The sequence below is a fragment of the Pipistrellus hanaki genome (genome assembly GCF_964339955.1).
Source record: "Pipistrellus hanaki genome assembly, chromosome: 3".
In the NCBI taxonomy this organism is placed as follows: Eukaryota; Metazoa; Chordata; class Mammalia; order Chiroptera; family Vespertilionidae; genus Pipistrellus; species Pipistrellus hanaki.
Genome location: NC_140505.1, coordinates 95,091,197 through 95,116,401, shown reverse-complemented (window position 1 = coordinate 95,116,401; position 25,205 = coordinate 95,091,197). Strand labels below are relative to the sequence as shown.

The following is a 25,205-nucleotide window of genomic DNA, read 5'->3' as shown; positions in this document are numbered from 1 at the left end:
AGCTGGTCGATGTTTCTCTCTCATCGATGTTTCTAGCTCTTTATCCCTCTCCCTTCCTCTCTGTAAAAAATCAATAAAATATATTTTTTTTAAAAAGAAAAGAGTTTAGTTATAAATTAAAAAATACATTAGACATGTACTGTCTATAAAAAGGTTAAAACAGGGAGTCATTGAGGGGTATGGAACAGATTAATTCAATTTACATTATTTCTAATGGGGAAAAAATGATTCAGTTTTCAAACAAATCGCTTCTTGAACAGCCTTCAAGAACGAATTAAATTAGAGAAACAAGGTTCCAAAGTATCTTACAAAAATATATTAATTCATATCGAAGGAGTGCATTTTAACTGAAGTAATGAAATCATGATACACATCTCTTAAAGCTTTTTATTATGAAACGTCATAATAAAAACCTAAAATATAGGCAAAATTCAAGAGAATAAAATGAATCTTATATGTACCTCTAACCTGACTTCAGCAATTACTAACTCATGAACCATCTTGTTTCATCAATAGTTCTCTAAGTCTCCCAACTTCCCAACTAGATTAGTAATTCTCAAGCCCATATAATTTTATTATATGTATTTTGTTCATTATGTGTTTTTAAAAGATGCAGCACATATGAAAATCCACATACCAAAATCTCATTTGGGTTTTATGTTTCTTAATGTTTGTAATCCAATGGGAACACAACTTTACTGAGGCAAAATAGTTTCAAAGATTGCATGAAATGCAGGTTGTTAGGTGAACAACAGCATGGTAATGAGGAAAATAAAAATGTCTTACTATACCAGTGTTTTGTAACACTGCTGAATTACAGGAGAGTGGATTGTGTTGCCATGAGGTGTACTTGGAAATGAATGAGAGTACAATATTTGAGGTTGCAAACAAGGTTTTCTCTGAAAACACATTTGTGGAACAGATTATGCATGTTCAGAAAATTTGATTATTTTCAAGTCAGTTGTAATGTCTTCAAAGTTATGCATATCCCAGCAAGAAAGAACATTAACACTTTCCTTTGTTCCTTTTCAACTGCAAGCCATACATCTTGAGCAAATAAAAGATGACAACTAGAGAAGAGTTAAGACAGATGGCACATCCCAAGAGGAAGAAGGGGACAGGAACTAAAAATCTAAGGAAATGTTCCTTGATGCCAAGATTTCAGCAGAAACTTCCAAGTCCATGATGCATATTTATATGCATTAATACATCCAGAATATCATAGCCTGTTTTAAGCTGTGCAAAAGACTAAGTCACTAAGTTGGTGCAAGACCTCTGCTGTTTTTATTGTTTCTTAAAAAAAAAAAAGTTCAATTTCATTTTACTATTCCACTAACAATTGGTCTGTCAGTTACATGTTTAGCCTACTATGCTATGTGAACACATGGTAGCTGTACACTGGCCTGAGGTGGTTTATCCAATAGGGGCCAGCAGGGCCAGAGAGGCTGGTCATCTGGCAGCAGAATCTCAGTTTCTTTTAGGAGCTTCTTTCTCCAACTGATTGGGTTGCCCGGAATTTGTTTTGTGCTTCAGGAACTCAGAAAAATACACCAAAATGGTCGCCATCCAAACACTTTCCCAGAGACAAGGATGATCATAAGGTGTTGAGAGGAACTGGAGACATGGTGAGGACAGTGGGGGCTAGGTGTGAAAAGAGACCCTCCAGTAACTTACAGGGTAGACAGATCGTTAGCCTGAACACAAGCGGACTGATGAGTGGAATCTGGCCACCTACCGCTGCTTGGCTCTCAGGTAGGTGATGCAGGTGGCCTTGAAGGATTCAGTCTGGCTCACTAAGTCTTCTGAGCATGATCACAGTGACCTTTTTCAGAGTGAGACCTTCAGTTGCCACTTTTGGATTTTGGGGGTGGGGCTTCAGGCGTTTGTTGCTGAACACAAAAGGAGCTGTGCCAGAGCTGTGTTGCTTTGCAGAGCCAGTTCCCACCACACCGTAGGGGACTTCTTCAGAGATTAAGCAATACAACGGCATCTGAGTCACATACAGAATGGCATCTTATATGGGGTGGGCTTCAGTATGGGAGAGTTGGTATGTGGAAGAGCCAGGCAAGGTGGAGTGATGGGGATTCTGGACTGAAGGGAGAAGGGATGATCTGTCCTTAAGGAGATAGCTGCCAGCACGATAGCAGGTCTGCCGGTTCCATCCACACCCTCTGAACTTGGACACCAGGGCCAAGTGGCCTATTTGTGCTTATATTATTTGTGATTATATTTTGGAGGCCCTGGGGAGTCAGACATTTTGCCGGGCTGGCTGGGTAGGCGAAAAGGAGCCATGTCCAGAACCAGCAGGTGGAGTGAATTGAAGCAATAGGAGGAAACAGTGTGAGCACTGAGCCTCGGCCGGAATGTTAGAGGCCAACATCTTTGTGCTGTTTGTTTGGTGAAGATGGAGCTTCCTGCCAGTTTCTCCCTGGCTGCTGACCAGTGGTGTTTCCAAAAGCCATTGATCGCTCTTAGCTGCTCACATGTAGCTGTTGCATGAATAAACTGTGATTCCAGATCCAGGGCATGGGTTGTGGTGAAGGTAGTAGGTAGTTTGCATGACTGTGTGGCCCAAAGTGATATTTAATTACAGTTTCATCCACCAGTTAGGGGAAGTTTGTTTGTATAGGAAGTTTGGCTCCAGAAATCATCAACTACCTTGATGTCATTCACTTGTTCTTTCAAATAATTGTGTTCAAAACTCACCAAAAATGTTCAAAAATTTTCAAATGGGTTAGACATTTTAGAGTTCAGGTTTTGTAAAGATGCAGATATGAGCTTTTCTAAGTAACATCATTTTGGGGCAACAAACCATGTAATTATGCAAATACAGTTGACCCTTGAGCCGATGTCCCTCTCAATGGAAAATCTGTATATTACTATAGCTGGCTCACTGCATCCACAGACCTAAAATGCAGTTTACTCTTGAACAATTTAACTGTGTGGACCCATTCAACTCAAACCTACTAGTATGTTGTTCAAGGGTCAGCTGTGCCTCCAAATACTGGTTTTTAAAGTGTACTGTCCAGGCTGAAGTTTGTTTCAAAAGCAACTACTTTCTTTTTCAAGAAAAACTTAAATTCGCCCTGGCCAATATATTATAGTTCAGTGGTAAGAGTGTTGTCCTGCGCATGGATTCCCGATCAAGGGCATGTACCTGGGTTGATCCCCACTTCTGGTTGGAGTGAATGCTGGAGACAACTGAATGATGTCTTTCTCACACCGATTCCTCCATCCCTCCCTCTCTAAAAATCAATGGAAGCCTTGACCAGTTTGGCTCAGTGGATGGGGCGTTGGCCTGTGAACTGAAAGGTCCCAGGTTTAGTTTTGGTCAAGGGCACATACCTCAATTGCAGGTTTGAGTTCTGGCCCTGGTTGGGGTGTGTGCGGGAGGCACCAACTGATGTGTCTCTCTCACGCCAATGTTTCTCTCTCTATCTCTCCCCCTCCCTTCCATTCTCTGAAATGGGAAAGATCTCCACTGGTGAGAATTAACAAAAACAAACAAACAAAAATATATAATAATAGAGAAATATGCAAATTAGCCAGGATGCTGTAGCATCAAGATTGAACATCAGGAACCTGAGGTTGCGTTGTGCCTGGCCACCCTGCCCAGCGGGGCTTGTTGGGGACCTCAGGCCGTGTTCCCTGCTCAGTGGTGCTTGACAGGGGACCTGAGATTGCGCCCCCCACCCAGCACTGGGCCGGGGGACCTGAGGCTGCACCCTCCATCTGGAGGGGCTTGATGGGGGTGGGGCCAGCTGGGTCTGGGTCTCACCCAATGGGGGTGGGTTTGGCCGGGTCTGGGTTTCCAGCATTTCCAAAGCACTTGCAGGTGGTGGGCAGGGACTTGATTCTAGGTCCCGAGGCATACCCCAGACTCTACAGGAGAGAGATTGTCATATACACTTTAATAATTATCATCAGGTAAGGATTAACAAAACAAAACAAAAAAATTAACAAATTATCTTTGCCTGTAAGAGACAGATTAATACACTTTAAAAATAAGCATATTACTAATAACTATTTGTAGAAATGGACAACAAATACGAAACACCTATCATTTTGTAAAAGAAAGGTATGTATTAATAACTCACCTTTCCATTTGACAGTTGCTTAGATTAATTAGCCGCTAGCTTATTAGCTAACTGTTTTGAGGCCTAGGAGTTTCATGGTCACATTCTTTGTTACTTTTTGGATTGCTTTTATTGAGTTGATTTTCATTTTTATTCCATTGTGATCTGAAGAGATGCTTGATATGATTGCTATCTTCTTGAATTTGAAGAAACTTTGCCTGTTTCCCAATATATGGTCTACCTTTGAAGTATTAACCCATGTGCAATCAAGAAGAATGTATATTCTGTGGCTTTGGGGTGAAATGTTCAGAAGATGTGAATTAATTCCATGTGATCTAGTGAGTCATTTAGGATTTATGTTTATTTGCTAATTTTTTGTTTAGAGGTTTGTCTACTGGTGATAATGGGGTATTAAAGTCCGGTACTATTACTATATTGCTGTCAATCTCTCCCTTGATATCCTCCAGATTTTTTTTTTTTTAATGTATTTGGGTGCTCCTGTATTGGGTGCATATATGTTTACTAGCGATATATCTTTTTGTTGAATTACTTCCTTTAGTATTATGTAGTGGCCTTCCTTATCTCTTGTTATGGCCTTCACTTTGAGGTCTAATTTGTTAGATATAAGTATTGCTACCCTAGCTTTTTTTTTTTTTTAATTTCCTTTCACCCGAAAATCCTTTTTCAACCCCTTCACCATCAGTCTGTGTGAGTCCTTTTTTCTGAGGTTTGTTTCCTGTAGACAGCAGATACATGGGTTATTTTTTCTTATCCACTCAGCTACATTATGTCTTTTGATTGGGGCATTTAATTCATTTACATTTAAAGTTTTTATTGATCGTACTTGTTTGTCACCATTTTCTTTATGCCAGTATTCCTTCTTGCCTTCCAATTTTTTATTTATTTTACTTTATTTTATTTTATTATTTTATTTTATTTATTTTATTTTACTTTACTTTTTATTTTATTTTATTTTATTTCATTTCATTATTTTATTTTATTTTATTTTATTTTATTTTAATTTTATTTAATTTTAATTTAATTTTATTTTATTTTTATAGCAGACCCTTTAGCATTTCTTGCATTGCTGGTTTGATGGTGATAAACTCCCTTAGTCCTTTTTTTCCTGTGAAGCTCTGGATTTCCCCCTCAATTTTGATTGATAGCCTTGTTGGTACAGTATTCTTGGATTCAGACCCTTCCTTTGCATGACTTTGTATATTTCATTTCATTCCCTTCTGGTCTGATGTGGTTCTATTGAGAAATCAGTTGCCAGTCTGATGGGGGATCCTTTGTAGGTAACTTTCTGTCTCTCTCTGGCCACCTTTAAGATTCTTACTTTGTCGTTGGTGTTTGCCAATTTAATTATAATGTGCCTTGGCATTGGTCTTTTGGGGTTCATTTTGCTTGGGACTCTGTGAACTTCTTGGATTTGTGTGAGTTTTTTCTTCCCTATATCAGGGAAGTTTTCTGTCATGATTTCTACAAACAGGTTTTCTATTCCTTTCTCAGTTTCCTCTCCTTCTGGAATCCTAAATATGCAGACGTTATTCTGTTTCATGTTGTCCCAAAGTTTCCTTAGGCCCCCTCTTGTGTTTTTTTTTTAACGTTTTTTTCCCCTAGATGCTGCTCTGGTTGGGTATTTTTTCCGATCTTGTCTTCTACCTCACTGATTTGGTCCTCTGCTTCTTCTAGTCTACTGTTGATGCTTTCTATTGAGTTCTTTATAGCAGTGATGTCCTTTTTCATTTCTTCTTGGTTCTTCTTCATTTCCTCTTGGTTCTTACACATATTGTTGAATTTGTCTTTCAACCTTTTCAGTGACCTTTTCAGTGACCTTCTGACCATTTCTCTGAATTCTTTATCTGACAGGTTGCTTGTCTTCAGTTTGTTTACTTTCTTTTCTAATGAGGTCTAATTGAGGTCTTTTCTAATGAGGCCTGCTTTTCTATCATATGTGGGCTCTTTCTTTGTCTTCCCATGATCACTCTTCTCTGGGTGTCTGGTTATGTAGCTTTCTCTCTCTTGTGTTGACTTTCTCTAGTCGATATTTAACCTTTCTGTGATAAGGTGCCGGGATCGTCCATATCCACGTCCACGCATTTGCACTGCTTGATACCTGGTGTTGGCAGGTTTTTAGCTGGTCCCTGGGTGTTGTGGGTGTATGGTCCTGGGAGATATCCATATTCTTCCTGGTTGAATGTAAAGCTAGGCTTCTGATCACAGCCACTCTCCCCTTTAAGATGGTGCAGTGTCTGTGGCAGAGCCAGTCACTCCGGGAGAGATTATAGTAGTAGTATGGGCTGTTCAGTGAAGGGAGTCAGGTTTGGTAGTCCCTAACAGTCTTTGGAATTTAGGTCTCCCTTACTCTCAAATAGATCCTCCCCACTTGTCCACACTCTCTCCTTTCATTTTCTCCATCACACACTATCTTGCAGTCTGCCTTCCTGTTGGCAGCCATCTTCCTGTTTCTCAACTTTAGTCTTCTTGAATTTGTAGAGCATTAGCCTGTGTCCTAATATTTGGTCTATCTTTGAAAATGTCTCATGTTCCCTTGGGAAGAATGTATATTCTATATGTTAAAGGTGAAATGTTCTTAACATATCAGTTAGTTCCATCTGATTTAGTGAGTCATCTAGGATTGTTGTTTCCTTGCTGATTTCTTTTTGTGTAGAAGATTTATTGGGTGATTCAATGGGGTATTAAAATCTCCTGCTATGATTGTATTGCTGTTGATCTCTCCCTTGTCAGTATTCCAGAAGTTTTATTTTTATGTATTTGTGTGGTCCTGTATTGGATGCATATGTGTTTACCAGAGTTATATACTCTTGTATTGATCCATTTAGTACTATGAAATGACCTTCTTTATCTCTTGTTATGGCCTTTACTTTGAGGTTTATTTTTTCTCAGCTATAAATATTGCTGCCTCAGGTTTTGTTTTGTTTTTTAAATTTCCATTTGCTTGAAAAATGTTTTTTATATCCCTTCACTTTGTGTCTTTTTGAGTCCTTTGCTCTGAGACAAGTCTCTTGTAGACAGCATATATATGAGTCATGTATTCTTATCCATTCATCCACTCTGTGTCTTTTGATTTGAGCATTTAATCCATTTATGTTTAAATTTATTATTGACAGGTACTTGCTTGTTTCCATTTTAATTCTTTATGTTTGTGTTTCTCCCTCTATTTGTATTCCTTCTTGTTACACCAGTCCCTTTAGGATTTCTTGCATTGCTGATTTGGTGGTAATAAATTCCCTTAGTCTTTTTCCTTTTTTTTTTTTTTTCTGTGAAGCTCCTGATTTCATCTATTAATACAATTTTGAATGATAGCTATGCTGGATAGAGCATTCTTGGGTTTAGTTCCTTACTTTTCATTACTTTTTATACTTCATTCCATTCCCTTCTGTCATGATGTATTTCTTTTAAGAAATCATTTGATAGTCTAATGGGAGATCCCTTATATGTAACTCCCTGTATCTCTCTTGCAGCCCTTAAGATTCTTTCGTTTCGTTATCTTTTGGTTCATCTTCTTTGGAACCCTTTGTGCTTGTGTGACTTTTTTCTTCCCCATGTCAGGGAATTTTTTTGGTCATTATTTCTTCAAATAGGTTTTTTTAACTTTGCTCAGCTTCTACTTCTTCTGGACCCTATTATGTGGATTTTGCTTCCTTTCATGCTGTCTTTAAGCTCCCTTAATCTTTACTCCTGCATTTTAAGTTATTTTTTTAATTGCTGTTCAGATTGGGTGTTTTTTACCTTGTCTTTTAACTCGCTGATTCAGTCCTCAGCTTCTAATCTACTGTTAAAATTTCCATTGTGTTCGTTATTGCAGCTATGTCATTCTCCATTGCCTCTTGATTCTTACACATGTTGGTAAATTTCTCGTCCAGATGTTTGAATTGACAAATCGCTTGCCTCTATTTCATTTATTTCCTTTTCTGTGATCGTTCCTTTTGTTTCCTTTGGGGATTGTTTCTTTGTCTGCACATTTTTGCTGTCCCTTTGTATTTGTTCCTCTGTAATTAGAATTTCTGACCCTGGACAACTTGCTTGAGGTTTGAGAGGTTGAAGCCAATAGTCTGGGCCTCCTTAGCCCAGAAGCTGGTTCTGCCTTGAGTCTTACACCTTTATTATCTCTGCTCTGAGTTGTACTCTCTTCTCCCACAGTTCTCATCCCTCAGTATTCTGCTGAAGATGCTTGGGATTAGCAGGGGTGCATGCACAGTTCCTCTGTTTTGAGACTCCCTGTGAAGCCCCAGAGTCATCTGGCATGCAATTTGCTGTGTAGCTCTTGGGCCCTTGGCTGGTTGGTTCTCCAGGTCCCCCTGGAAGCTTGGTCCTAGGGCCTGCATCTAGAATTGTACTGTGTGCCCCTGTCTCATACCTTCAGCAAGGTCCAGGTGTCTTAGGCTTGCACCAGCAGAGCAATTCTGGGACTTGGACAGAGTGCTGCACCAAGTGTCCTGGCCCACACTGGCATTGCAGTGCTGGGTCCTTGGTGGGTTGCTGCTCCTAGTAGCTTCAGCTCACACTGGCAGTGTGGTCCTGGGGCCTGAGCAGGGTGCATGCTGGGTGCCAGTAACTATTTATTTACTTATTGTTGTAATTTTTAAATCTTCAACCTAGGATATTTTTTAATTGATTTTTAGAAAATTTGAAAGAGAGAAGGAAAGACAAAAATAGTGATGTGTGAGAGAAACATAGATTGGTTTGCCTCCTGCATGTGCCCTAACTAGATCCCTTTTCAGAGAGGAGCCTGCAATTGAGGTACATGCCCTTGATTGGAATTGAATCTGGACCATTCAGTCCACAGGCTGATGTTCTATCCACTGAGAAAATTGCCTAGAACAGTAATATTAAGTGAATTAATATAACTTTAGTAATTTTTTATCATGATAGGAAACTGAAGGATTTTCTTGATGAGTTTTTGGGGCTTTGTTCTTTGAGATTAACAGATCTCAAAAGGAACTTGTAACTGTTTAAATGTAGTAAAATTTTGTCAGGTATTGAATTAAATATTGTTGAAAAATTTTAGTTGTAGAGGTTCATCTGTATTCTGGATGGTTAATTTTGAATTATAATTATGGCTCTAAATCACTTAATAGCTAATATCTAAAGCCACAGTACACATTAGCAGTATGCTCATCATTGGTGATATAATTCCCCTAGTTTCTCAAAGAACCTTTTTGATAATTTTTTATCTGACTTTTGTTTGATTAGTTGTTTCCTAAAATTAAAGACCAGTATTTTCTTCTATTTGTAGTACTTTTGCAGGAGTCTTTTACAACCAGTTATCCATTATGTTCAGGCTAATTTTTTTTGACAGTGAAACAATATATAGGAGTTTTAATATTCTGTTCCTTGTCATCTATTGTTTGTACACTCACTTTGGAGAACCATTGGATCAAATGCAACCTCCCAATTTACCATTCTCTCTTGTGGCAAAGACAGTGCTGTAGATCAAATCCCATTTTATTTTTCTCTTCTAGGACACCAGGAAGGTGCACTCCCCAACTACCCTTGAAATGAGATTGGTCAGGACATCCTATCTGATCAACAGAATGTAAGTAGAGTTGACTGTTCATTCTGAGCCAGGTAGTGAAGGGCCCGTGTAGCTTCTACCATGCTGGGTGTGGGTCATCTTGTGGGATGATCTTGAAGGCATGAATTCCAGAGGGCATAGCTAAGAGAGAAACCCCCTTTAGGGGAAGAGATGCCAAGGAGAAACATACATTTGGCTTTAACTCTTTTTGTGTTATGGGACCTAAACTTTGTGGTTGAGTGTTAGAATAGTTGTGTGAGTTACTCTGTCTGATACACATGTTATCTGTTATTATTCCATAAGTTCTCCAATATAGCTCTCAATTATATACAGTACTAGAGGCCTGGTGCATGAAATTTGTGCACTGTGTGTGTGTGTGTGTGTGTGTGTGTGTGTGTGTGTGTGTGTGTGGGGCGGGGGGAAGGGGGTTCCCTCAGCCTGGCCTGCAGCCTTCTTGCAGTCCAGGAGCCCTCGGGGGATGTCTGACTGACAGTGGGCCTAAGTTGTCAGTCGGACATACCCAGTGCTGCCACGGAAGCGGGAGAGGCTCCCACTACTGCTGCTGTGCTTGCCAGCAGTGAGCCCGACTTCTGGCTGAGTGGTGTTTCCCCTGTGGGAGCTCACTGACCACCAGGGGACAGTTCCTGCATTAAGTGTCTGTCCCTTGGAGGTCAGTGTGCATCATAGCGACTGGTTGTTCTGCTATTCAGTCTATTTGCATATTAGTTTTTTATTATAGAGGATTTTATTGACAAATACTCTGAGGAATGTTGAACAGTGAAGTGAAACTTGCAATTAGAAGATTTAAAGAGTGTTGTTGAGCCGAAACAAGTTTGGCTCAGTGGAGGGAGCGTCGGTCTGCGGACTGAAAGGTCCCAGGTTCGATTCCTGTCAAGGGCATGTGCATTGGTTGCAGGCACATCCCCAGTACGGGGTGTGCAGGAGGCAGCTGGTTGATGATTCTCTCTCATCGATGTTTCTAACTATCCCTCTCCCTTCCTCTCTGTGAAAAATCAATAAAATATATATTTTAAAAAATAGTGTTGTTGAGGTTGTAGTCCACTAAGTCATGATGCATCCCCTGGTGAGACTACAAAGGGGAAATTTCTCTTAGTTCCAGTAATAATGGAAGATCTCTTATCTGAGCACTGCGTCTGCTCTTCATTCATGAAACTGCATCTGGAACTGGTCATATTCAGTATTCAATGCCAATTTTGTGGCTTGTGTGCAGTAACTGTATAATATACACTATTCTGATACACATTATTTATATTTGTAATATATTCTGATTCCCCACTTCTATTTTTCTTTGTCACTATCCTTTCCTACTAAAAAATAAGGATAAATCTCTGTTTTAATGTTTCTTTAAATGCCTCAAATATTTTTAGAAGGCTGATATGAATACATTAAAAATGATACTTTTATTGTTAACTATTTTGTCACATTTTTGTCACAGTTAGAATATAAACTCCTTGAGGTTTGTAATATTTCTAGACTTTTAGTAGCTTTCCCAGTAACATTTAATAAAAACTTTTAGTTAATTGATTAATAAAGATATGTTGATTTCAGTGTTAGTTTTGAAATGGAATGAAATGAGGCAAATGGAATTCAAGTGAGCAAAAGGAAACAACTCAGATAATTATTTATGTGGTGCACAGTGCTTTTGTTACATATATACTTCTACGTATTTCCATTCATATGACCTCAGAATTGTAGTGGGTTTTTTTGTTTGTTTTTTAAATAAATACTTCATTTTTCACTCAAGTGTAGATATTGAGAAGTATAACAACTTATTTGGGAAGAAATACAGTGTTCACAAATTTCATAAAGAGTCTTTTAATGAAGTAAAAAGAGAAAAGTAATGAGATAGCGAAAGGACATATTTTATTAATATAAAAATTGCTTAAGCAAGTTATAAAGGCTGATGAAGAGAAACAGATACTGCAATACTGCATTGTGACTTTCTAACCTGGCAGCGATGATGAATTACCTGCCATTGTGACTGAAGATAAGGTGCTGGCAGATATAGTATATGCTTCCGTGAGGTGGGAAGGCAGCAAGGGTGAGCTATAGGAAAGGCCAGCATTACAAATGGAAGGTTCTGTGGACCATTTTCTCACTTATCCAGACATCTATGATGGTCCCAGGGACAGGCCTTGTAAGTCACTGGCTCTAGGTCCTTATTAACTAGTAACTCCTCAAAGAGTTGCCTGCATTTTCAGAAACATAGTTACAAAACATGGTTTTCATGGGTGAACTTCAAGAAAACAAATGTATATGACTATATTTGTGTGTGTGTGTGTGTGTGTGTGTGTGTGTGTGTAACATTTGCTCTTTTGTGAACAAATGTTTGAATTTGTATAAAGTTTCTTTTCGTATATGACAGCATAGGTCCAGAGGGTGTAAAATTCAGGAATAAAGTATTACTTATTCATCTATAATACACTATGTAAAAATTAAATTGAATAGTAGTATATTTCTGAAACATTCTTGAAGAAAAAAAAGTAGGTAGCCATTTGTTGAAATTTCACAGTGTGTCTCTCTTTGTGAAGCCTTATTAAAGTTCTAAATCCCTCTTCTAGCATGTGTGAGACTCTAAATATGCTTTCTGCAGAGATAAAAAATTTAAACTTTAGATTTGGTTAAATACATTTTATAATTCTTCCTGCAGCTGTTCGAGCTATAATGGAGTAAAATGAGAATTGCTTTTTAGGGTGTATTTATGAATAGACCAGTTTTGAAAATGAAACCGAATCTTCATGTTTCACATGACATTGGAATTTAAAGTTATTTTTACAGGCTCAATTGCAGTCACCATGTGAAACATTAAAAAAATATTACAATATAGTAAGCTAAGAAAAAACACCTTTATTCCAACATCTTGTTCATTAAATAAAAAAGGAATAAAAACACATTTTCTTCTGTAAAATATTTCCTCTCTTTTAATTATAGCCAGATATGCTACCTTGGCAGGTAGGTTTTTATTAAATTGAAAGTATGTTTGGTTTAAGTAGAGTACGTGGGAGCAAACCCTTCAAAGAAAGTCACGTTTTCTCTGAAATGCAGTGTGGTATCTAAATATAGCCTTGACTAAGTCCCTAGAACATTGAGGTACTGGAAAATGTTCAGGTATCTCTACTGGGGACAGATTTGCTTCTGATTATACAAAATAGTGACTGTATGAAGTCACTGAAGCTGAACTGAAAAAAGGGCTTTAAATTCATAGTAAAGTCCACAAGAGAAATAAGGGAACACAAGCGTGAGCAAATGGAAAACTGTGTCCAGTCTTTTATTTTGCCCGTGAATTCATTTATTTATTTTTTAATTTAATAAATATTTATTGTTCAGATTATTACAATTGCTCCTCTTTTTTTTCCTTATAGCTGCCTTCACCCGGTTCCTACCCCACTTTCTTCCCTTACCTCCCCAACTGTTTTCATCCATAGGTATACAATTTTTCTCCATTTGTTTCCTGCACCTGCCATACCCCTTTCTCCTTGAGAATTGTCAGTCTATTCCCTTTCTATGACCCTGATTCTATTATATTCACCAGTTTATTCTGTTCATCAGGTTTTTCATTCACTTGATTTTTAGATTTAATTGCTGATAGATACATATTTGCTATTCATAATTTTTATCTTTACCTTTTTCTTCATCTTCCTCTTCTTAAAGAATATCTTTCAGCATTTCATATAATACTGGTTTGGCAGTGATGAACTCCTTTAGCTTTTTCTTATCTGTGAAGTTCTTTACCTGCCCTTCAATTCTGAATGATAGATTTGCTGGATAGAGTAATCTTGGTTTTAGGTTCTTGCTATTCAACATTTGAATATTTCTCACCACTCCCATCTGGCCTGCATAGTTTCTGTTGAGAAATCAGCTGACATTCGTATGGGTGCTCCCTTGTAGGTAACTATCTGTTTTTCTCTTGCTGCTTTTAATATTCTTCTTTTGTCTTTTGCTCTTGGCATTTTAATTATGATGTGTCTTGGTATGGTCCTCTTTGGATTCCTTTTGTTTGGAGTTCTGTGTGTTTCCTGGACTTCTAAGTCTATTTCTTTCACCAGATGGGAGAAGTTTTTGGTCATTACTTCTTCAAATAGGTTCTCAGTATCTTGTTCTCTCTCTTTTTCTGGCGCCCCCATAATTCTGATGTTGGTATGCTTGAAGTTGTCCCAGAGACTCCTTACACTAACTCCATATTTTTGGATTCTTTTTTCTTTTTGCTTTTCTGGTTAAGTGTTTTGTTTTTGTTTTTTTGCTAATATGTATTTCAAATCTTTGACTTGATTCTTGCGTTCCTATACTATGCTGTTTGATCTCTGTATAATATTTTTTATTTCAGTCAGTGTATGCTTAATTTCTAGTTGGTCCCTTTTTTTAATATCTTTGAGGGTCTCACTAAATTTATCAGCATTTTCTAGAAAATTCTTGAAAAACTTTATAACCGTGGTTTTGAACTCTATATCCAGTCGTTTACTTTCCTCAATTTCTTTCTTTTGTGATCTGTTTCTTTGTCTTCGCATTTTGGATGTTTCCCTGAGTTGATAGAGTGGTTTTGTGTGCTAGATGTCCTATAGGGCTCAGTGGCTCAGCCTCCCCAATAACCTGAGGTGGACACTCTTTGTACACCCTTTGTGGACTGTGTGCACAGTCTTGTTGTAGTTAAGTCTTGATAGTTGTTGGTATCAATGGGGGGAATTGACCTCCTGGCCAATTGGTTGTGCGGATCAGCTGTATCTATGCTGGGATGACTTCTGTGCTGGAGACACTCTTATGAGTCAAGACTTGCAAAAGCCTCTGTGTTCAGCTTGGATGGGGCAGAATCTCAGGGCAGAACATACAGCATTGATCTCCTGTCAGCCCAGCTCTAATAGGCTCTTGTGTTTCAGTGTCCCGTGGTAATCACTGTAAGCACCTCTGAAAGAAAGCTGTCCTCGAGTTCCACCCACTGCCAGACAGTCCAGTTTCTCCCCAAATTAGTCAGATCCCCAGAATCTTGCCAGGAACTGGAGTTCATTGGAGTTGGGAGCTTTTGTCTCCCTCCTGCTTGAGAAAGCTAGCCATGTACTCAGTTGCCCCCTCTCTCCCACTCTGCACACACCTAGGTACCTCTGCCTTCAGCATTTCATCTGAGTCTCAGTGTGCTTTTCTCTTTCCTGAAAATCCTATAACTGGAGTTTAGTTTAGTTGGGAGCTTTTGTCTCCCTACTGTTTGGGAAAGCCAGTCACGAACTAGTCCTTTCTGCACGAGTGTCTCTGTACCTCTGCCTCTTGCAGCTCCTCTGAGTCTAAGTGTGCTTTTATCTTCCCTTCTAGTTGTAGAATTTCCACTCAGCCAGCCTAACTGTGGTTCTTCATGATATCTGTGTTATCTTTTAGTGGTAGTTTTGAACTTGTGGTGTGAGGCAGCAGTTTAGGTGTTTATCTATGCTGCCATCTTTTTTTCCCTTCTTTCTTTTCTTTCGTATCCTCTAAATTACTTTTCTCTGGTGGTCACCTTTATTTGGGGTTATTAGTATCTGGAATACATTTGTGTTCAGTGCCTTGTGCAATGTGCCTTGTTGTGTTGTATTTTGTGCCTGTAAATCAATGCAGAAGAGAGAAAACTACATAACTAGACACCCAGAGAAGAGAGAGCATGGGAAGTCAAAGAAACAGCCCACAAATGAAAGAGAAGCAGGCATCACCAGAAAAGGAGGTAACCAAAATGGAGGCAAGCAACCTGTCAGAGAAAGAATTCAGAGAAAGGGTCATAAGGTGGCAGAAAAGAATGGAAGATAAATTTGACAATATGAGTAAGAACCAAGAGGAAATGAAGAACCAAGAAGAAATGAAAAATGACACCACTGCTGTAAAGAACTAAATAGAACAGTAGACTAGAAGAAGCAGAGGACTGCTTCAGTAGGCTAGAATACAAGGTAGAAAAAATACCCAAGCAGAACAGCTTCTAGAAATAAAATAATAAAAAAGCAGGAGAGACTAAGGCAACTTTGGGACAACACAAAACAAAACAATGTTCACATAATGGGCATGCCAAAAGGAGAGGAAACTAAGCAAGGAATATCAAATCTGTTTGAAGAAATAATGATAGAAAACTTCCCTGGTATAGGGAAGAAAAAACTCACACAAATCCAAGAAGCTCACAGAGTCCCAAACAAAATGAACCCCAAAAGACCAATGCCAAGACACATTATAATTAAATTGGAAGATACCAATGACAAAATAATAATCTTAAAAATGTCCAGAGAAAGACAGAAAGTTACCTACAAAGGATCCCCTATCAGACTAGTGACTGATTTCTTAACAGAAACACATTAGGCAAGAAGGGAATGGGATGAAATATACAAAGTCATGGAAAGGAAGGGTCTGAATCCAAGAAAACTGTACCCAGCAAGGCTATCAATCAAAATTGAGGGGGAAATCCAAAGCTTCACAGGCAAAAAAAGAATGAGGGAGTTTATCACCAACAAGCCAGAAATGTGAAAATGCTAAAGGGTCTGCTGTAAAAAGAAGAAATAGGAAATGAAGAAGGAACACAGGGTATAGAATAAAAATGGCAACAAATAAGTACCTATCAATAATAACTCTAAATGTAAATGGATTAAAGGCCCAAATCAAAAGACACATGGTAATGAATTGGATAAGAAGATAAGACCCACATATCTGCTGTCTACAAAAAACCAACCTCAGAAAAAAAGATGCAGACAGATTGATGGTGAAAGCTTTTAGGCGAATGGAAATGAAAAAAACAAAACAAAACAAAAAATCCTAGGGTATCAATACTTATATCTGACAAATTAGATATGAAAGTGAAGGACATAACAAGAGATAAGAAAGACCACTTCATAATACTAACAAGAGCAATCCAACAAGAAGAAGTAACTCTTGTAAACATATACGCAACCATTATAGGAGCATCCAAATACATAAAAACAAAACCACCTGGAGGATATCAAGGGAGAGAATGACAGTAATACAGTCATGGTAGGAGACTTTAATACGCCACTATACCATTGGACAAATCCTCCAAACAGAAAAATCAGCAAAGAAACATCAATCTTAAATGACTCACTAGAACAGATGGAATTAATTGGCATTTTCAGAACATTTCACCCTAATGCCACAGAATATACATTCTTTTCAAGTGACATGGGTCATTTTCAAAGATAGACCATATATTGGGAAACAGCTAAAGTCTCTTCAAATTTAAGAACATAGAAATTATATCAAGGTTCTCAGATCATAATGGCATAAAACTAGAAATCAACTACAATAAATAAAAGCCAAAAATTAAAACACATGGAAACTAAACAGCATGCTATCAAACAATGTGTGGGATACCAGAGAGATCAAAGAAGAAATAATAAACATTATGGCAACAAATGAATGAAAACAACAATCCAAAATCTATTGGACATAGCCAAAGCAGTCTTCAGAGGGAAGTTCATAGCTCTATAAGCCTTCTGCAAAAAATAAGAAACAATGTTAATAAATTACCTATCCTACAACTCAAAGAGTTTGAAAAAGAGCAAGAAGAAAACCCCATTGTAAGCAGAAGGAAGGAAATAATAAAAATCAGACCGGAGATAAATGACATTGAGACAAACAAATAAGCAAACAAACAAACAAAAAAAACCAATACAAAATATCAACAAACCAAGAGTTCTTTCTTTGAAAGGATAAACAAGATAGATGAACCTCTATCCAGGCTCACCAAGAAGCAGAGAGAGAGGACCCAAATAAACAAAATTGTAAATGAAAGAGGTGAAATAACAACAGACTCCACCGAAATACAAAGGATTGTTAAAAAATACTACAAACAACTATTCCAAAAAACTAGACTACCTAGAGAAAATGGACATATTCCTAGAAAAATACAACCTTCCAAAACTCAATCAGGAAGAATCTAAACAGCTCAGTAGGCCAGTAACTATGGAAGAAATTGCAGCAGTCATAAAAAAAGCTTCCAGCAAACAAAGATCCAGGGCCAGATAGCTTTACAGGAGAGTTTTACCAAGCATTCAAGGAAGAACTAAAACCTATCCTCCTCAGACTATTCCAAAAAAATTTAAGAGGAAGGAACATTTCCAACCTCCTTTCATGGAGCCAACACCATGCTAATACCAAAACCAGATAAGGACAACACAATGAAAGAGAATTACAACCCAATATCACTCATGAACATAGGTGCCAAAATCCTCAACTGAATTCTAGCAAAGCGGCTCCAGCAGTATGTCAGAAAGATCACACACCATGACCAAGAAGGATTTATCCGAGGAATGCAAGGATGGTACAATATTCGTAAATCAATAAATGTGATACATCACATAAACAAATTGAGAGATAAAAATCACATAGTCATATCAGTTGATGCAGAAAAAGAATTTGACAAAATGCAACACCCTTTCTTGATAAAAACTCTCAAGGTGGGAATAGAAGGATCATAACTCATCATAATGAAAGCTATATATTATAAATTCACAGCAAACATTAATGGGCAAAAACTAAAACCATTTCCCTTAAGAACAGGAACAGGACAATGATGGCCAATCTCACTACTGTTTGACATAGTACTGGAAGTAGACAAGAGGAAGAATAAAAGGCATCCAAATTGGAAAAGAGGAAGTAAAGCTATCCTTATTTGCAGAATACATGATCCTACCTAATAAAAGAGTAATATGAAAATTAAACATCACTATACCCACAAACCATGCCTACCAGGCATGCCCACCAGTCATTCAGAGTGAGTATGCAAATAAACCCAACCTAGATGGCTACAGCCATAGAGAGCAGGAGAGAGGCTTGGGTTTCCTAGGCAATGAAAGAAGCCATGCTTTTCGCCTGCCCTTGCTGGCCTAGGCCTCTGCTCAAGGCAACAAAATTTTAATTATAGAAGGTAAACAAATCCAAACTGAAATGGCAGCAGCCACGAAGCTATCAGGAGTTTTGGCTCTGCTCAAGGCTACAACGTTTCATAGAAGGTAAATAAATTCCAGATGCCAGGGACTCTGCTTGGGTTCCCCAGGGGCCTGGCCGATCTGCAAACCACCACAGGCCCCTTGCTCAGGCTGCCCATGCCCTAAGAGAACCCCCACCCTGATCTGGGACACCCTTCAGGGCAAACCAGTTGGCCCCCATTCATGCACCAGGCCTCTATCCTATCTAATAAAGTAGAAATATACAGATTGACCATCACTCCAACACACTATAGCTGCCCCATATGTTCAAAATCCTGCCCCCATGTGGACACAAGATGGTCAGCAGTGGAGGGTAATGGGAGGCACCAGGCCTGCAAGGGAGGGCAGTTGAGACAAACCAGGCCTGCAAGGAGGCAATCAGCTCTGTAAGGGAGTGCAGTTAGGGGTGACCAGGCCGGCAGAGGAGGGAAGTTGGGGGCAAACAGGCTGGCAGGGAAGCAGTTAGACAACAGTCAGGCTGGCAGGGAGTGGTTAGGGGCAATCAGGAAGGCAGGCAGGCCAGCAGTAGGGAGCCCATATTCCTGCATTGTGAGAGGAATGTCCGACTGCTGGTTTAAGCCTGATCCCAGGGCCTAAACCTGCAGTTGGACATCCCTCGAGGGGTCCCAAATTGAACAGTGTGCAGGATGGACTGAGGGAAACCCCCCACCCCAGCCCTGTGCATGAATTTCGTGCACCGGGCCTCTAGTATTGTACATAAAACATATGAAAGGCTCCATCAGAAAACTAAGACTTTTTAAATGAATTTGGCAATTTAGCAGGATACAAAATTAACGCTAAGAAATCTATGGCCTTTCTATACACCAATAATGAACGTACAGAAAGAGAGACTAAAAAAAGTAGTCCCATTGACCATCACACCAAAAAAAAAAATTAAGATATCTAGGAATAAACTTAACTAAGGAGGCAAAAGATCTATACGCGGAAAACTACAGGACACTGAGAACAGAGATAGAGGAAGATGTCCATACTATACAAAGCAATCTATAGTTTCAATGCACTCGACATTAAAATACCAATGGCGTATTTCACAGACCTAGGAAGAACTTTCAAAAAACTCATCTGGAATAAAATAAGACCCCGATTAGCCACAGAAATCCTGAGAAAGAAGAACAAAGAGGGATTTCAATATCAGATTTTAAGTGGTATTACAAAGCCACTGTTCTCAAAACAGCCTGGTACTGGCACAAGAACAGACATAGAGATCAGTGGAATAGAATAGAGAATCCAGATATGTACCCAAAACACTATGCTCAATTAGTAGTTGATAAAGGAGGCATGAACATACAATGGTTTCAAGACAGTCTCTTCAATAAATGGTGTTGGGGGAGGAGAAATCAAGATGGCGGCATAAGGTAGCCACCTGAATGCAGCCTACCACAACAATTTTGAATTTAGAACTGGAAAACGGGGGAAACATCAGCCTGAAGTGCTGGACGGCTGGCTGAGAGGAGGCTCTACCATCTGGGAAGGAGAGAGAAGGCACGCTGAGCCTCAGGAACTGTAAAGGTGCAGTGAACTGTGTGCGCGAAAAGGTGGCCACCTGAGTTTGCTGTCGGCTTGCTTGCGGAGCGCGGAGAGGGTGGGCCGAGTTCGCTGCTGGCTTACTCCTGGCGTGTGGAGAGGGTCGACAGCTAATGTGCGGCTGGCTTCCTTGTTCGGGAGGAAAACAGAACCACCCGATTGCTCTGATAGATGACCCCAGTCAGGGAGAGGCCAGACTGTCAGGCAGTGGGCAGAGATCTCTCAGAGGTGTGTGAAGCCAGCGGCCATTACTGCAGGACTCAGGACCTGGACCCTCGTAGGGAGGGGCTGACGGGAAAGCTTGTCTATGCACCTATACCAAAGCATGCGCACCTATACCAAAGAGGTGCGCATGCACCTGCAACCAATCTTGGGGGACTCACCTAAACTTGTCTGCACCACCCTGAGACTCAGCCCCATTTAAGCGGAATACAGAAGCCCTCGTAGCTGAGACACTGCTGATCCTCACAGCCAATTAGCTTGGAGATCAACGCTTCCCAGTGATACCAACAATAAGCAAGGCTTACCAACAAGACTGCTCACACAGCCCACAAAGGCCTACACCAAGATTGTCCACCTCAGGAAACTGGGAAGGCTGTGCTACTGGGCTCTACCAGAACACCCAGCACACAAAACTATTCCATCAAATCAGGGAAGCAGCTAAAATGCAGAGAAGAGGCAGGACACAAAGGAAGGAGATGGAGAAAAGTGAAGGAACGGACATTGAGTTGAAAACTACAGTTATAAGGTTTTTTAAGAATTTCCTAAAAAAAAAGGCCGATAAAATAAACGAGACCTATGAGGATATGAAAAGGGATCAACTCGAAATAAAAAGGGATCAACTAGAAATAAAGAATACATTGTCTGAAATAAAAAATATTATACAGAGTCCTAAAAACAGTTTGGAAGATTGCAGGAATCAAGACAAAGATTTGGAACACAAAGAGCCAGAGGACAGTCCTCCGCAGAAGCAAGAAAATAAGAGAATCCAGAAAGTTGAAGATAGTGTAAGAAGCCTCTAGGACAACTTCAAGCGAACCAAAAGAGGAAAAAAGAAAAAAGTAAAGACAATAATTATGAACAACAAATATGTATCTGTCAAGTGAATCTAAAAGTCAAGTGAATTAAAAATCTGAGGAACAGAATAAACTGGTGAATATAATAGAACCAGGGGCATAGAATGGGAGGGGATTGCTAATTCTCAGGGGGAAAGGGGTGTCTGTGTGTGTGGGGAAGGGAATGGACAAAAATCATACACCTGGATGAGGAAAGTGGGGGAATCTGGGGGAGAAGGTAAGGGCAAAGGGTGGGGTGGGGACCAGGTGGAAGGGAACTATGGGGTGGGGGGGAGGAGAAACAATTGTAATAATCTGAACAATAAAGATTTATTAAGATTAAAAAAAAAAACACTAAAAAACCATATACTAATATTGATGAGGTATATGGATTAATGAGATGTTTCCTAATTTTACTTATTTAAGAACAAGTACTTTTATTGTGTAAGTCCAGTGAAATATAATATAGTGGATATGAGTTTGAATAGAGGCAGCACAGAGTAGTATATATAAATAAAAAGAAAGATATTTGAAAAATATAGGTTAAGCAGGATTATGAAAGGTAAAAGATTTTTGAAAAAATTTATAAGACACACATGCTACCATTTCACCACTGATTCTTTTTTTTTTTTTTTTAATACTTTATTGTTGAAAGTATTATAGATATTTCTTCCTCCCCAAATCCCCCCACCTCCTGTACATGCACTATGCATATATGCATACAAGGTTTTTAGTTAATTAACTCCCACCTATCCATCCTCTTCCACCTTCCCTCTGAATTTCCACACTCTGTTCTATGTCTCTGGATCCACTTGTCAGTTTATTTTGTTTCTTAGATTTCACATATAAGTAGAATCGTGTGATACTTGTCTTTCTCTGACTGACTTATTTCACTTAGCATTATACTCTCCAGGTTACTCCATGCTGTCTCACAGGGTAAGAGATTCTTCGTTATTGTTACTGCACTAGTGTCCTGTGCATGGATTCATGCACATTAAAAGGAAATTAAAAAGAAGAAATATTTTAATATCGCTATTCACTTTTTCTAATAGAAGTGTCAACCAAATTCACAATCAACAATGACAGATTGAAACGTGTACAGTTTGTGCCAGTGAGAGCTTTATATGTATCTTATTCTATATATATATAATAAAGTTGCTTAATTAGACCTGCTTTATGATTTTGCTAAACTTTTTGCAGCCCAGTGAAGTACCCCAACTTCTCTTTCTGGTAATTGTGAGCAACACATCAGTAAATATCAACACAAAGCAGAATATTATTGTAGATCACACAGGGAGAACAAAAGGTAAAATATTTAAAATATCACACAGGGAGAACAAAGGGTAAAATATAGCACTGTTTGACTATATTCTACACAGTGAAAAAACTTAAAGTCATTTTCAAGGTCCATCATTTACTTCTTTTTAGTTAGGTCAAGTGTCTAAACTTTCTAAATCTTCATTTTCTGGCTAATGAAAAGAAAATAGGATTCTACCGAGTCTCCTATCTACCTACACCAGGACTTCTGGGAGGATGAAATGAGATGAGGCACGTGAAAATGCTTCACAAACATTTGGTTAAACTGTAAAATGTTTGCACCTGGCTATAAAGCAAGTTGTTTTTCCTGGACTAAAGAAACTCCAAGAAGGCTAGTTGCTAGGAAGAGGAGCTGGGTGTTGCTACTTGACATCATTACCTGGTGCCCACAGCGGCTGTTTCCAGGATGGGCTGAGCTGTGGGCTGCATTTATGCCATGGAGTCTCAGCAGCATTGGCTGTAATTTGGTAGGGCTTCGCTCTGGGGTGGTGGCAGGGCCTGTGTCCCATTTGGGGGAAGCCGAGTGTTGGTTTGTCGGTGCCAGGTCCGTGGTGCCATTTATTTTTAAATGGCCAGTGCACGTAATTGCAGTTCCTGCATTGACTGTCTGCCCCCTGGTGGTCAGTGCACATCATAGCTACCAGTTGGACAGATAGACACTTAGCCTTTTATATATATATATAGATAGTATTCCATGGTATAAATGTGCCACAACTTTTTTTTTAAAAAAAGTTTTATTGATTTTTTTTTTTTTTTTTATAGAGAGGAAGGGAGAAGGATAGAGAGTTAGAAACATCAATGAGAGAGAAACATTGATTAGCTGCCTCCTGCACATACTGGGGATGTGCCCACAACCAAAGTACATGCCCTTGACTGGAATCAAACCTGGCACCCTTTAGTCCATAGGCCGACGCTCTATCCATTGAGCCAAAAACAGTTAGAACTGTACCACAGCTTTTTAATCCATTCATCTACTGATAGGCACTTAGGCTGTTTCTAGATCTTAGCTATTGTAAATTGTGCTGCTATGCACGTAGGGGTGCATACATTCTTTCTGATTGGTGCTTTGGGTTTCTTAGGACATATTCCTAGAAGTGGGACCACTGGGTCAAATGGCAGTACCAAATTCAATGTTTTGAGGAAACTCCATACTATTTGTCCATAATGACTGCACCAGTCTGCATTCCCATCAGCAGTGTGCTAGGGTTCCCTTTTCTCCACAGGCTTGCCAGCACTTGTAATTTTTTGATTTGTTGATGACAGTCATTCTGACAGGGGTGAGATAATATCTCATTTTTGTTTATTTATTTTTTAAAATATATTTTTATTGATTTCAGAGAGGAAGGGAGAGGAAGAGAGAGAGATAGACGTCAACGATGAGAGAATCATTGATCGGCTGCCTACTGCAGGCAACTGAGCCCACAACCCAGGCACGTGTCCTTGACCGGAATCAAACCTGGGACCTTTCAGACTGTAGTCCGGCGCTCTGTCCACTGAGCCAAACAAGCTAGGGCCCTCATTTTTGTTTTAATTTGCATCGTTTTGATAATCTGTGACCTTAAGCATTTTTTATCATATGTCTCTTGGCCATCTGCATGTCCTCTTTGGAGAAGTGTCTATTTAGGTCCTTTGCCCATTTTTTTAAATTGGATTGTTTATCTTCCTTTTGTTAAGTTGTATGAATTCCTTATATATTTTGGATATTACCCCTTTATCAGATGTATCATTGCTGAATATGTTCTCCCATACAGTGGGCTCTCCTTTTGTTATGTTTATGGTTTCCTTTTCTGTGCATCTTCTATTTTGATGTAGTCCCATTTGTTTATATTGTCTTTAGTTTCCTTTGCCTTCGGAGTTATATCTGCAAACATATTACTATGAGTGATGTTGATATTTTTCTTCTATGGTTTCCTATAGGATTTATATGGTTTCATGACTTACATTAATTATTTTGTCCATTTTGAGTTTATTCTTATGTATAGTATAAGTTGGTGGTGGTGTTTCATTTTTTTGCATGTATATTTCCAATTTTCCCAATATCATTTATGGAAGAGACTGTCTTGACGTCATTGTATACTCTTGCCTCCTTGGTCAAATATTAATTGAGCATAATGGCTTGGAACCATTTATGGGTTCTCTGTTCTGTTCCACTGATCTATATGCCAGTACCTGGCTGTTTTTATTACAGTGCCTTTGTAGTATAATTTGAACTCTGGCATTGTGATTTCTCCAGATTTGTTTTTCTTTCTCAAAATTGCTGGGGCTTTCTGGATCTTTTTTGGTTTCATATAAAAATTTTGAGTATTTGTTCTAGATCTGTGAAATATGCTGTTGGTATTTTAATAGGGGTTGCATTGAATCTGTAGGTTGTCTTGGGTAGTATGGACATTTTAATGATGTTGATTCTACCAATCCATGAACATGGTGTATTCTTCCACCTGTTTGTATCTTCTATCTCTTTTTTCAATGTCCTGTAATTTTTTGAGTACAGGTGTTTTGCCTCCTTGGTTACGTTTATCCCCAAATATCTTAATTTTTTTTGTTGCAATGGTAAATGATATTGTTTGTTTAATTTCTCTTTCTGAGAATTTATTATTGATACATAAAAAAGCCATTAATTTTTGGGTGTTGATTTTGTATCCTGCTACATTGCCAAATTCATTTATTAAATCTAGTAGTTTTTTTGGTGGAGTCTTCAGGGTTTTTTAAC

At 38.9% G+C, this 25,205-nt stretch overlaps 1 protein-coding gene across 6 annotated transcripts in view; it reads left to right on the top strand.

Annotated features, from left to right (window-relative positions):
• The window catches only part of FGF9 (fibroblast growth factor 9), a 188,245-nt gene that overhangs the window by 37,674 nt on the left and 125,366 nt on the right, over positions 1 to 25,205 (top strand). For all 6 annotated transcript variants that reach the window (XM_084878655.1, XM_084878657.1, XM_084878653.1 and 3 more), the window contains one exon: positions 9,566 to 9,639. In XM_084878655.1, coding sequence (XP_084734781.1) covers positions 9,602 to 9,639 — 38 coding nt within the window. In that variant the 5' untranslated portion in view covers positions 9,566 to 9,601. The remainder of the gene's footprint in view (positions 1 to 9,565; positions 9,640 to 25,205) is intronic.